At 42.5% G+C, this 14,266-nt stretch overlaps 1 protein-coding gene across 1 annotated transcript in view; it reads right to left on the bottom strand.

Moving 5' to 3' along the window:
- Positions 1-7,589, bottom strand: part of LOC124593915 (Nance-Horan syndrome protein-like) — a 179,324-nt gene extending 171,735 nt beyond the window's left edge. Inside the window, exon 1 of the mRNA XM_047132266.1 lies at positions 7,569-7,589. Coding sequence (XP_046988222.1) covers positions 7,569-7,589 — 21 coding nt within the window. The remainder of the gene's footprint in view (positions 1-7,568) is intronic.
- Between the last annotated feature and the right edge of the window lie 6,677 nt (positions 7,590-14,266).

Here is a 14,266-nt window from a genome sequence, read left to right as displayed (position 1 = left end):
AGCATCAGTGTTAGTCTGAAATTTGAAGCTGTAAGTAGTCATTTACGATGTGTTCTTTGATTGCCAAGAATTCTGCACCACACACAATCGATTTGTCGCAAAGGAGCTAGCATTTCGGATGTTGGAAGACGCTCTAAGTAGCGTGTCAGCTTCTGGTGATTTTATTCTGGAGGTAGCAAAGCTCTATTACGTGTTAGAGTAACTTCTGCAATACTGAACGTACGGCCGACGCCTACCCGTTTCCACGCTACTGCTACAACACACGGGGTGCGTCAGCTCTTCTTTGGAGTTCGCGCTAACGCCCGGTCACTGTCTGACGCACTGAGACTCTTTGTAACACCTGTAAACTCATCCTGTAACAAAAAAAATGTTATCACGAACACAGCTATGCCACTAGCGCTTCCGCACACAAAACACACCACGTACCCACACTCCTAGCGCAGCCTCCTGCACTCAACGCGACCTACATTTGCATCTGCATCTACATCTTCATCGAACCTCCTTCACAATTCTCTATTATTCCAATCTCGTATAGTGCGTGGAAAGAATGAACACCTATATCTTTCTGTACGAGCTCTGATTTCCCTTATTATATCGTGGTGATCGTTCCTCCCTATGTAGGTTGGTGTCGACAAAATAAAGGGTGATTCAAAAAGAATACCACAACTTTAAAAATGTGTATTTAATGAAAGAAACATAATATAACCTTCTGTTATACATCATTACCAAGAGTATTTAAAAAGGTTTTTTTCACTCAAAAACAAGTTCAGAGATGTTCAATATGGCCCCCTCCAGACACTCGAGCAATATCAACCCGATACTCCAACTCGTTCCACACTCTCTGTAGCATATCAGGCGTAACAGTTTGGATGGCTGCTGTTATTTCTCGTTTCAAATCATCAATGGTGGCTGGGAGAGGTGGCCGAAACACCATATCCTTAACATACCCCCATAAGAAAAAATCGCAGGGGGTAAGATCAGGGCTTCTTGGAGGCCAGTGATGAAGTGCTCTGTCACTGGCTGCCTGGCGGCCGATCCATCGCCTCGGGTAGTTGACGTTCAGGTAGTTACGGACAGGTGAGTGCCAATGTGGTGGCGATCCATCCTGCTGAAATATGAATTGTTGTGCTTCTTGTTCGAGCTGAGGGAACAGCCAATTCTCTAACATCTCCAGATACTGTAGTCCAGTTACAGTAGCACCTTCGAAGAAAAAGGGACCAAAAACTTTATTGCCTGAATTGGCACAGAAAACGTTCACCTTAGGCGAGTCACGTTCATACTGAGTTGTTTCCCGCGGATTCTCAGTGCCCCATATACAGACATTGTGACGGTTGACTTTCCCGTTAGTGTGGAAAGTTGCTTCATCACTAAACACAATCTTTGAAACGAAAGATTCATCTGTTTCCATTTGAGCAAGGATAAAAACACAGAAATCGATTCTTTTAGTCTTATCAGCCGCAGACAGTGCTTGAACCAATTTCAGACGATAAGGTTTCATAACTAACCTTTTTCGTAGGACTCTCCATACAGTTGATTGTGGAATTTGCAGCTCTCTGCTAGCTCTGCGAGTCGATTTTCCTGGGCTCCGAACAAATGCTTGCTAGATGCGTGCTACATTTTCATCACTCGTTCTCGGCCGTCCAGAACTTTTCCCTTTGCACAAACACCCATTCTCTGTAAACTGTTTATACAAACGTTTAATACACCACCTATCAGGAGGTTTAACACCATACTTCGTTCGAAATGCACGCTGAACAACTGTCGTCGATTCACTTCTGCCGTACTCAATAACACAAAAAACTTTCTGTTGAGCGGTCGCCATCTTAGCATCAACTGACGCTGACGCCTAGTCAACAGCGCCTCAAGCGAACAAATGTACAACTAAATGAAACTTTATAGCTCCCTTAATTCGCCGACAGATAGTGCTTAGCTCTGCCTTTTGTCGTTGCAGAGTTTTAAATTCCTAAAGTTGTGGTATTCTTTTTGAATCACCCTGTATTTCCGCATTCAGAGGAGAAGGTTGGCGATCGGAATTTCGTGAGAAGATTCCGTCGCAACGAGAAGTGCCCTTCTTTTAATGATTTCCAGCCAAAATCCTGTATCATTTCTGTGACACTTTCTTCCACATTTCGATGTACTCCGTCAGTACTACCTGGTAGGGATCCCACACCGCGCAGCAGTATTCTAAAAGAGGACGGACAAGCTGTAAGGTGTCGGGCAAATCCAACACCTTCCATGAAAACCCTGACATGATAAGCAAATCCAGTAGTATGTCACATAGCTCCGAATAAATCGTGACATTAAATTAACCAAAGTAATACGAGTAGCAAGTGAGCAAATGGAATACCACAGACAAACTCAAGAATGCCTAAATGCATGTCATACCTTCCCACCGTGAGACAGACGCAGTTCCGAGGGGAGAAACGAGAACAGAAGCCGAGAGCAGAACCGTGTTAAGCTAGAAGGCCCTACGATAAGGGGCGGACACCCACGTCGCGAGCTAACCACCAGGACCACCCCCAGCCCATGTTAAAAGCTAGAGCCCTCCAGAAGAACAGTATAGATCTTACGATAGCATTAAAAGGGCCACACCAGCTACAAGTTTTAGCGTGAGACTTTTTCGCGTCTCTGTTACATTGCAAACGTTAAAAACATTGCCCCACCACGAAAAGTATAACGTTTCTGATTGGATAGACAGAATTTTTTTAGGCTGAGCTTAAGGTTGACATTGAGACCCTGATTGGTCAGATGAAAACACAGCCAAATAGTTTTTTTTAAACCAACTTCGGTAAAATTGTAGTAAGGAGAAGTTAGGAGAGAGTTGCTTCCGAGTCGGCGAGGTGCGTGGAGCTGTGCCGACCGACGCCCACTGACGCTGCCTAACCAACGACAAGGTCATGAACGCACACGATGCCGCATAACAGCGCATAAAGCTTCACTCACAACTACAGAAGTCTCATCTGTTACACCCGCGTTTTGCGTAATACTAGGGTCGATCGTCAATTAAAGCTCATGGTATTCACATTTGCTACGTAAGTTAAAATCTGAAACCGATGATTTTTCTGTTATATAATTATAGAGAAGCCACATCAGCCACTGTAATTTATGTCAAGTTAGATAAGTAATTAAAGATAATTGAGGGTCACTGTAGACCATTTTGATAGTTTTCTCTTTTGTGAAACTTAATTTAAACCTAGATTATAGATGTGATATGGCGTAGGTCATCCTTTTATCCATTGTAGAACTTGGAAACCCATTCAGGGAATATTCGTTCACATTTTTGTTGAATGCAGTTGGTTTTTATCATCCTGTATTAAAAAATTTCCTTTTATCAATAGTGCAATTTATAAACAATGGTTTGTGAGTAGAATAAAATTTCCAATGGTAAACTTAACTGCTTTTTCGACGTTATTTTACCAGATAACTAAAAATAGGAGAGCCTTGAACCCCTTCCACTAAATTTAGTTAGTATTAAGATTCTTTCACAGGGCGTGCAGTGCAGCTGACACTGAAATCATTAAGTATTTGGTTATATCATCGCTAGTCTCACTGAACTCTTCAGAATTCTACATGTCATGTGTGGTCTGGCGTCTCCTTACCAGCAACAGGTCCCAGGTTCAAACTAGTCAATTCCCTAAAAAACACGCTCAGAGCGTCGTTGCGCGAAAGTGGTAGGGAGACACGACATAGAACAACAGACACCACGCAGAATGTTAGAAAGCGTAGTGTAGGCAGTCTCCTTAGTAGGTCTGTTACGTTTTCTAAGTGTCCTGCCAATAGAACGCAGTCTTTGGTTAGCCTGCCCCACAACATTTTCTATGTGTTCCTTCCAATTGAAGTTGTTTGTAATTGTAATACCTAGGCATTTAGTTGAATTTACGGCTTTTACATTAGACTGTTTATCGTGTAACTGAAGTTTAACGAAATCCTTTTAGCACTCATGTGGATGACCTCACACTTTTCGTTATTTAGTGTCAACTGCCAATTTTCGCACCATTCAGATATCTTTTCTAAATCGTTTTGCAGTTTGTTTTTATCTTCTGATGATTTTATTAGTCGACAAACGACAGCGTAATCTGCAAACAACCTAAGACGGCTGGTCAGATTGTCTCCAAAATCGTTTATATAGATAAACCTCAGCTCCATGAGTCACAACAGTCCTAAGAGAGACTTGGAGTTATTTCTCCGAGGACAGCTACTACAGTGGCTGACAAGTAAAGGAAATGGACGTTGATTCTGGAGGACTGCGGCTGGAACCACTGTCCGACAGTCTAGATTTGGGTTTTCAATGATTTCCCTAAATCTACTGGCGCCAATGTTGGGACTATTATTTTGGAAACAGTGGATTTCCTTACGTAAACCTGTCCATTGAGATATTGAGCTTCTTTAATAATCGCACTATAGACACTGCGATACATCCTAACATGTCTTCCTTCCAAAGAACTCGTCGTCGAAGGGGGATCGTTGAAACCTGATTTACGTTCCTCTTTTTTTGTGATAGCAAAAATGAAAATAACTGGAAAATAAAGATCCAGTGCTCTAAGTGCTATATGACTATAACATCCACGATATATATATATATATATATATATATATATATATATATATATTACGAGTGGAATATGGATGTGTGGAAAATTACGTAAATCAATAATATGTAATTATTTCTTTAAAAGATGATAATTATGTAAAACAGAGACAATATTTGTCTCACATTCTTTGTTAATCTATGTCATTCTTTTCTTTTGTTTTGTACCCTTTTGTCGTTTTCTTCTGACGTACGTCGCCGACACAAGACGCTAATCGATTTGAGGTCTGTTGAATGAAAAACATTTAATGTAAAATTATTGTACTTTTATGTTCATTTGCTGGTAAAAAACAAATAGAGCCAAATGCTTTAAAACTATTTATGATTAATTATTGAAAAATCACTTTCTCTTTTAATTATAATTTTGTATTAATTGTTTTATCATAGCTGCAAGAAGCGCAGCCATTGTTAGTTGCGATTATATAGCAACTTCGTCTGTACTTGTAGTTGAAAATAGCATGGGTTTGTGTTAAACTAATTTGCAAAACAATTTAATAATTTTTTATTGGTGGCATCAATTTAAATGATTAATTATTTATTGATCATAGGAAAATCTTAATTAAGAATGAAATCTTTTGTTGGTCGCCATCTTAACTTTTATCACAGCAGCAAGTTTAAATTACTTGAACCTGCGAACAATATTCCGATGTGTAAGAAATAAATGTGCACCGGTGGTACTGAACTCTATTTATAAAAGAAAAAATTAAATCGAATCAGACTGCATTTTCTAAGAACAGTGCTGATGGTGTTTATTGTTGAACAAGATTTCATTGCTGATGTATGAGGCCAAAATTAAACTACGCACGAATCACGGAGAAAAATATTTCTGGTAGTATATGTCAGTGTTGTGTGCGGGTGGTATTCTGTGGTTCCTTTTCATGATCAATTTGCTAAGAATAATTGAATACATCGAATACAAAAATTATAAAAGCTCTGATGTACGATCTGTAATTTTAGTGATATGAACACAACTTACAGTCAACATTATTACACTACGTCATGTGGAATTCTTGTGCAATTTGAACAAAATAATTATCCGGGAGAAGTTGTAGTATTAATAATGCATTATACATGTGTATAATACTGTCAGTATCATTTACAAAATCAAATTGATGCAACTGCTAAATAACAGAGTGATTTCAAACCGCAGAATACCATAGAGTATCATATCATCCACATTAATTGCATTTGTCCATGTTGATGATTCGCAAAAACCACCACATGACGGTGTATCTTTCCTAAGATATGCAACTATCTATAAATGTTTTGCCACTTCTGTTCTTGTTAAAATTAGAACGTTTGTCGACATGTACTGAGATCAGGGGATAGCGATACACACATATACAGACGTGTAAACAAGGTATAAAAGGGAAGTTCATGAAATCGTTGGAGAATTCATTATTCTGACATCCACAGTGTCAAGAGTGTGCCGAGAATACCAAATTTCAGGCATTACCTCTCACCACGGACAACGCAGTGGCCGACGGCCTTCACTTAACGGCCGAGAGCAGCTGCATTTGCGTAGAATTGTCAGTGCTAACAGACAAGCAACACTGCGTGAAATAATCGCAGAAATCAATGTGGGACCTACGACGAACGTATCCGTTAGGACAGACCGGCGATATTTAGTGTTAATGGGTTCTGGTAGCAGAAGACCGACGGGAGGGCTGTTGCTGGCAGCACGACATGGGTTGCAGCGCCTCTCCTGGGCTTGTGGCCGTACTGGTTGGACCCCAGACGACTGCGAAACCGTGTCCTGGTCAGACGAGTCCCGATTTCAATTGGTACGAGCAGATGGCAGGGTTCGGGTGTGGCGCAGACCCCACGAAGCCGTGGATCCAAGCTTTCAACAAGGCACTGTGCAAGCTGGTGGTGGCTCTACAGTGGTGTGGGCTGTGTTTTCATGGAATGGACTGGGTCCTCTGGTCCAACTGAATCTATCAGTGACTGGAAATGGCTATATTCGGCTTGTTGGACTTCATATTCCCAAACAACGATGGAGTTTTTGTCAATGATAGAGCGCCATGTCTCCGGGCCACAGATTGTTCTGTAGAATTCGAGCGAATGTTTTGTCCACACAAGTCACCCGACGTGACTGCCATCAAACATTTTTGGGACGTAATCGAGGGATCAGTTCGTGCACGGAATCCTAGACCGGTAAGGCTTTCGTAAATATGGACAGCTACAGAGGCAACGTGGCTCACTATTTCTGCAGGGAACTTTCAACGATTAGTTGCGTTCATTACACGACGAACTGCCGTACTACACCGGACAGAAGGATGTCCGACACGATATTAGGAGGTATCCCATGACTTTTGTCACCTCAGTGTACGTCTGTGGAAAAGTGAGACAAGAAATTACCACTGAGGAACATTTATGGCGTGAAAGCTGTAATTTACTATCTTTTGTTATCCGTTAATTACCGTAATACTTACGTAGCAAACCTAAGGAAATATACTTCAGAGCTCTGTTAAGAGTCTTTCTGGGAGACAGAACTGTGGTGTCGGTAGATGATAGTGGTGGTGCTGGACTGAGAGCTGTACACAACTCACATGTAACATCTTTATCGTAGTAAAACAACGTCTGCAACCCAAGCTCAACGCGTTTGCCCCAGATCATATTCAGGATTACCACTCACAATAAACCCAAGTCCAAGAAGAATTCCTTTAAGATATTACATGACATGCTTTATGCTAGTATACTAATATAAAGGCTTCGAAATGCAATTAATGAGTGAAAGAGACAACCCTCAGAATGAAAGATTCCCTCTACTACTTCAGTTTAACACTACGCGCAACGGATTTATTTGCGGAACGTTTGCAAAAAAGCCCTAACCTGAAAGCTATGTCAATTCTGCTTGGCCCAATGATGACATTCAAACACATGGTAAAATCATTAAATTAAATTTCTTTTTTCGACAGATAATAAAACAAAATAGTGAAAGTTTGTCTGCTCTTATAGAAAGAGTGCAACTACTTACTTTGTTGCAGCCAAAGTTCATGCCTACGTTATCAGTTTACTAATCTCTTTCCCCGCTTTGCAATTTTAATTATTCAGAAAATCTCCCCACCTGACTCTACATTCCAATAAACATGAATAAGCAAGCATTATCTTCACTTGGTTTGCTAAAATTCTACTCACGGTTTCACACGAGATACCACGTGTCCTTAACAAGGAATCCACGTTACTAAATATTTCAAGATTTCAATATGTAAGAAAACTGGAAAAGTATAACAGTACTTGATTCCACATGCATATTTCATGTAATAGCACACTTCCTACTTACATGCTATAGGTCCCTAGCACTCGTGCCTCCACTAGTTATAAGATTCTTGATTATCCCCACGTGGTGAGTACCAGGTGTAAATCTAAGTAAATTGCCTCACGCACTTAAATATTTCATTTTTCCTAATAAACCTGCTTGCTCAAACATATTAGATTAAATTATTCACCGCGAAATTGTAATAAAACCCCAAAATTGCGAATTACTACCACAAAGCAAAGCAACATTTCTACATCACCTACTATTGAACATTACCTACCTAAATAAATTTCATTCCCCCAAAATATTAATATTACTTTACGTCCAGCTGCAAAATGAGGGTTGTTCAGCGAATGTGAAACCATTAATCATAAATACAGCACATTTCCCACACTCAAATCGAGCATGGCTCGACCCATATCAGAAAGCGTTCTCTCTCGTCCAAGTCTTCAGCACGAGTTCCCGACTCGGACCCACGCTACTGTTCTGCTCGCCTGACCGCTCATGGTGGGGGCGGCTCCAAACGAATCATCAGCTCAGAATTTGCCGGTCAAACCTCTATTATACACAGTGGGATAGACCCCGCGCTTTGCCTCCCAAAGACTGAAACGTAAGTTTTGCAGACTATCCAACCTTCCTACACCTCGCTACAGCCAAAGACTGAAGTTTCAGAGCTTCCATAATCGCTGCCTATCGACTAGTTGTTCCCTATCGTACACCCACAATCGCTAAGTGTCGTTCGATCCTTATTCTCTCCCCAATATTCTTCCTGCAATTATTTACATACATTCATTTCTTTCTCCCTCCTGCTGTGGACTCAATATGACACGGAAATATACGAAACAATGGGCAATCTTAACTTATTCAATCAATAAAAACAGTTCGATTCCTCTGGTCAATCTTTTATAACTTGGTGTTGGTTTGCAGACAACGGCAGTCAGTCTGTACTTTGTAAATTAAATGATACGATCAAAAAATGATATTATTACTATCAAACTCGTGTTCTCAGAAGAACACGACGATCAGTTGCATCAAATATTGTTACATTATTAGAAACATAAGTGAGAGTTGCCATTGCCCGAAGACAATGGCCACCTCTCAAGAATAATAAACTCAGTGTAGAGATACCCTGTTTAATCACAAGGGGAACCCAAAATACAAAATAACTATCGCAGATTTTATAACAGTATTATACAATTAAAAGAAAACACACACAACTGAACTTAACTTGATTCCACGGAACTAACCCGCACGATTTGGTTTTGAAGAAGACCTGTTAAAGCGTGAGACGAATTCAAAATACTTATTACTGAATTTGCGATATACACCACTGAATTTTAGTCTCGTGGGCGCTCCCAACAAGTCCCAAAGGCGCTACGAGATACAAAAGCTATTTATTCTATAGGTGCTCCCTTCACGCCAACCGAGCAAAATCAGTAACGACCCAATGCAACGTCTCAGCGGCGAGTCCGATTCATGGGCTCAATTAAATGGCAGGCCGAAGCACGTAGCAGCAATCTGGTGCACAGTTTGGATGATCGTCAGCCGATGTTTCATCGCTGTTCACTCGACATGGAGAGCAGTAGGGATGGGAAGAAATCACGTATCTGTTACCAATCGCCGGCCGGAGTGGCCGAGCGGTTCTAGGCGCTACAGTCTGGAAACGTGCGACCGCTACGGTCGCAGGTTCGAATCCTGCCTCGGGCATGGATGTGGGTGATGTCCTTAGGTTAGTTAGGTTTAAGTAGTTCTGAGTTCTAGGGGACTGATGACCACAGCAGTTAAGTCCCATAGTGCTCAGAGCAATTTGAACCATTTGTTACCAATCAAGGTGACTGAGAAATCGCAGTTCTCACAATAACTACTTCACCAACAAGTTTAAATTTCATAGAGTGGGTATACGTCCGCCATGTATGATATAAGTTGAATACCCGTCCGTCATTTTATGTGTAGTCAAAGCCGTCGTCTTCTGTGGCACCGACCCCCCTCCACCCCCTTTGAAATTAACTTTGACTATCTTCAAATATCTCATGCTAGCTCTATTTTTTCTCAAAAAAACAGTAAACAGTGGTGATTTCTCTGTACACTGACAGCAACAAGGAAAGTTTAGTCGAAATAGATAAACATTTCGATGTAGGTAAAGTTGCAAGACGGCTCAAAATTTTCGTTCACCCACGATAACTTCTTGTTGCCCGCAAAATGAACGTAAATCGAAGCAAAATGAACAGGTTCCACCTGAATGTAATGGAGGAAACTTCGAAATACGTTCTGGTTAGCTAATAGACACGGTATTTTTGTTTTTATGAAAATCCGTAAACTATTAAATTACAAACTTATTATGACTCATTAAGAATATTGTTTGTTTGTTTTGCTTTAGGGTGCAAAAACAACTGGGGTCATACGCGCCCAAGTCAAAACTATAGAACACGGAGACAGAGCCGGCCGCGGTGGTCTCGCGGTTCTAGGCGCGCAGTCCGGAACCATGCGACTGCTACAGTCGCAGGTTCGAATCCTGTCTCGGGCATGGATGTGTGTGATGTCCTTAGGTTGGTTAGGTTTAAGTAGTTCTAAGTTCTAGGGGACTGATGACCACAGCAGTTGAGTCCCATAGTGCTCAGAGCCATTTGAACCATTTGAACCACGGAGACAGAGAGGAGTCAGAAAACAACTATACGTCAGTCCCAATTGACAGAAGAGAAGACAGCGAGAAACAGGGACGTGGAGAAAGAGCTAAAAAAGACACCATACAGAAACGGAGGTCCAAGACTGAAAATTAAATGGCTTTCACCATATTGCTTTGGCGGATAAAAAGTAAAACGCGGCCGTCAGCCCGTGCGTCATTTGCTAAAACAGCCGATAACTCAGAAGGCAAACCCAAGCAGGAACGTGAACGGTTAAGAAACTATGCATTCCGTCAGAAGTGGCGGACAGTTAAAACTTGGGAGCAATGTGTACAAAGTGGTGGGGTAGCACCACTTAGCAAATGACGATGACTAAAAAGGCAGTGCTCAATACGCAGCCTAGTTTAAATGACCTCTTCCCGGCGGGAGGGCCGAAAGGAGGTCGTCCAAGGCGCTGGGAGAGACTCAATAAGCCGTCGCTTATTCCCGTAAAGGGAGGACCATTGGCGATGCGAAACGGACAGACACCACCTCTTGACAGACGGCAACACAGAGATCATCGGAGAGGATATAGGAACGAGTCGCCAGCCTTTATGGCAGCGTCAGCAGCCTCGTTTCCCGGCAGACCAACATGACCAGGAACCCACAGAAACATCACAGTGGCTCCACCAAGAGTGAGCAAATGACAGTTTTCCTGGACCCGTTGCACTAAGGGATGGGCGGTGTACAGCACACACAGACTTTGAAGGGCCAAATTGTCGAAAGTTGGCTTTCATGACCCTGTTTGTGCGATTTCATCTTTTTTCGTTTTTTGGAAATGTTGTGAAAAATAAAAGACAAATTGGCATTGACTTCAACAAAAGGCGCCTCAGATCATTTGTGTCGTACGTTTAGTTCTCTTTGAAACGATTTGAGCAAATGTAGCTGGTTGTTCGAAACACTTCTGTACCGTTTCATATTTACTGCCCATCTCTACGTTGGCTCCTGCCACTTCGTGCTGTGCAGTTGAACGCTAAACAGGCTTTAGGCATGTCTAATTTGTATCTCGCTAAACAAACTGCAAAGAAAATTTAACCGCCTCACCAAATAAAGCAGTTCACTTTCCAGACAGACAAGTGACAGCAGGTGAATAAGACAGCCGCCCAGTTGCAATAAATGATGCTATTCAATTAACCTTAAACATTATTTCAACGGATTTAAACCCGTCTTCTTCAGAAGGACAAGAAACACACTTCACATTAACAAACAGTCAGTTGGTAGAGCGATCTAACACCGTCACATGAGATATGTCGGCAAAGATCTGCACGTGCAGTTGTAAAAGTTGGGGCCCCTAAAATAATGGCTTGTCACATCAGTAAAGTTAATCACATTAAATGCCAGACCATGTTACGTGCTACATGCCGAAAGAACTGACATCACACTCTCATATAATTTGACTGGCCTAGCTGGCTAGTTAACCTCCCCCCATGAACCATGGACCTTGCCGTTGGTGGGGAGGCTTGCGTGCCTCAGCGATACAGATAGCCGTACCGTAGGTGCAACCACAACGGAGGGGTATCTGTTGAGAGGCCAGACAAACGTGTGGTTCCTGAAGAGGGGCAGCAGCCTTTTCAGTAGTTGCAAGGGCAACAGTCTGGATGATTGACTGATCTGGCCTTGTAACAATAACCAAAACGGCCTTGCTGTGCTGGTACTGCGAACGGCTGAAAGCAAGGGGAAACTACAGCCGTAATTTTTCCCGAGGGCATGCAGCTTTACTGTATGATTACATGATGATGGCGTCCTCTTGGGTAAAATATTCCGGAGGTAAAATAGTCCCCCATTCGGATCTCCGGGCGGGGACTACTCAAGAAGATGTCGTTATCAGGAGAAAGAAAACAGGCGTTCTACGGATCGGAGCGTGGAATGTCAGATCCCTTAATCGGGCAGGTAGGTTAGAAAATTTAAAAAGGGAAATGGATAGGTTGAAGTTAGATATAGTGGGAATTAGTGAAGTTCGGTGGCAGGAGGAACAAGACTTCTGGTCAGGTGAATACAGGGTTATAAACACAAAATCAAATAGGGGTAATGCAGGAGTAGGTTTAATAATGAATAGGAAAATAGGAATGCGGGTAAGCTACTACAAACAGCATAGTGAACGCATTATTGTGGCCAAGATAGATACGAAGCCCACGCCTACTACAGTAGTACAAGTTTGAGCAGTTGAATGGAATGGACAGTGTCTTGAAAGGAGGATATAAGATGAACATCAACAAAAGCAAAACAAGGATGATGGAATGTAGTCTAATTAAGTCGGGTGATGCTGAGGGAATTAGATTAGGAAATGAGGCACTTAAAGTAGTAAAGGAGTTTTGCTATTTGGGGAGCAAAATTACTGATGATGGTCGAAGTAGAGAGGATATAAAATGTAGGCTGGCAATGGCAAGGAAAGCGTTTCTGAAGAAGAGAAATTTGTTAACATCCAGTATAGATTTAAGTGTCAGGAAGTCATTTCTGAAAGTATTCGTATGGAGTGTAGCCATGTATGGAAGTGAAACATGGACGATAAATAGTTTGGACAAGAAGAGAATAGAAGCTTTCGAAATGTGGTGCTACAGAAGAATGCTGAAGATTAGATGGGTAGATCACATAACTAATGAGGAAGTAATGAACAGGATTGGGGAGAAGAGAAGTTTGTGGCACAACTTGACCAGAAGAAGGGATCGGTTGGTAGGACATGTTCTGAGGCATCAAGGGATCACCAATTTAGTATTGGAGGGCAGCGTGGAGGGTAAAAATCGTAGAGGGAGACCAAGAGATGAATACACTAAGCAGATTCAGAAGGATGTAGGTTGCAGTAGGTACTGGGAGATGAAGAAGCTTGCACAGGATAGAGTAGCATGGAGAGCCGCATCAAACCAGTCTCAGGACTGAAGACCACAACAACAACAACAGCTGGCCAGTGGATCCACATTCTTCAGTGCGGATGCACAAATACCTCCGATCTCCTGTGGAAATCTCCCTCCTTCTCCCAGAGCGGATTTTCTTCCTTCCCCCTGAGTCCCTGCACCCCCTCCTCGACTGTTTCCCCCCCACGCCCTTCCCTCCGCGGCCCCCTTCGGCGCGCTCTCCGGCCGTCTCACCCCCTCTCCCCCCTACTACCACCACTCCTTCCCCCTTTCTTCCCTTCTCCATCGTCTCCGTCCCTCTGGCAGATCCTCTCAGTTTGTTCATCGTCGTCGGTGTGCTACGTCACTGTTGTGTTTGGTGCCGTTGTCCCGTGATGTCAAGAGCTGACATTTTAATCGTGTGCTGTACTTGTAGATAGTGTTGGTGTCAGCGGTTGTTATGTGCTACGCCCCCCATCGCTTTTATTCTCCGGCCGTACTTCACCTTGAGTGTCTTTTAATCGTCATAGTGTGTGGTTTTTTTGTGTACAGGTTCATGATTTTTATCGCCCTTTTTACGATATCTTTCATTACGTTTCCCCTTTTATATCTCTGTTTCGCCGTATTTCCTTCTTTATGTTTTAAATGTCTCCATGTTCTGTAGTTTCTGTCGGTCTGTCGCCTGTAGAGCGGCGCCTATGCTGCTGCCAGCCCACTCCATATAGAAAGTTGAAATAGAAAAAAGAAAAAAAACCTGTCGAAATCTCAGAGAGCGCACATTGAGGAAATGGGCCGTGGCTGCGGACAGGTGGCACTCGATGGGACTGTGGATCGGCCGTGAGACGAGCCGAGATAGTCCGTGCAGCTGCGATAACGCTGGGTGCGGCGGTGGTTAATGCACATACCCAGTAAACATGAGGTCCCGGGC

This window comes from Schistocerca americana, chromosome 2 (assembly GCF_021461395.2).
Source record: "Schistocerca americana isolate TAMUIC-IGC-003095 chromosome 2, iqSchAmer2.1, whole genome shotgun sequence".
Lineage (NCBI taxonomy): Eukaryota > Metazoa > Arthropoda > Insecta > Orthoptera > Acrididae > Schistocerca > Schistocerca americana.
This window is presented reverse-complemented; position numbering and strand designations above follow the sequence as displayed.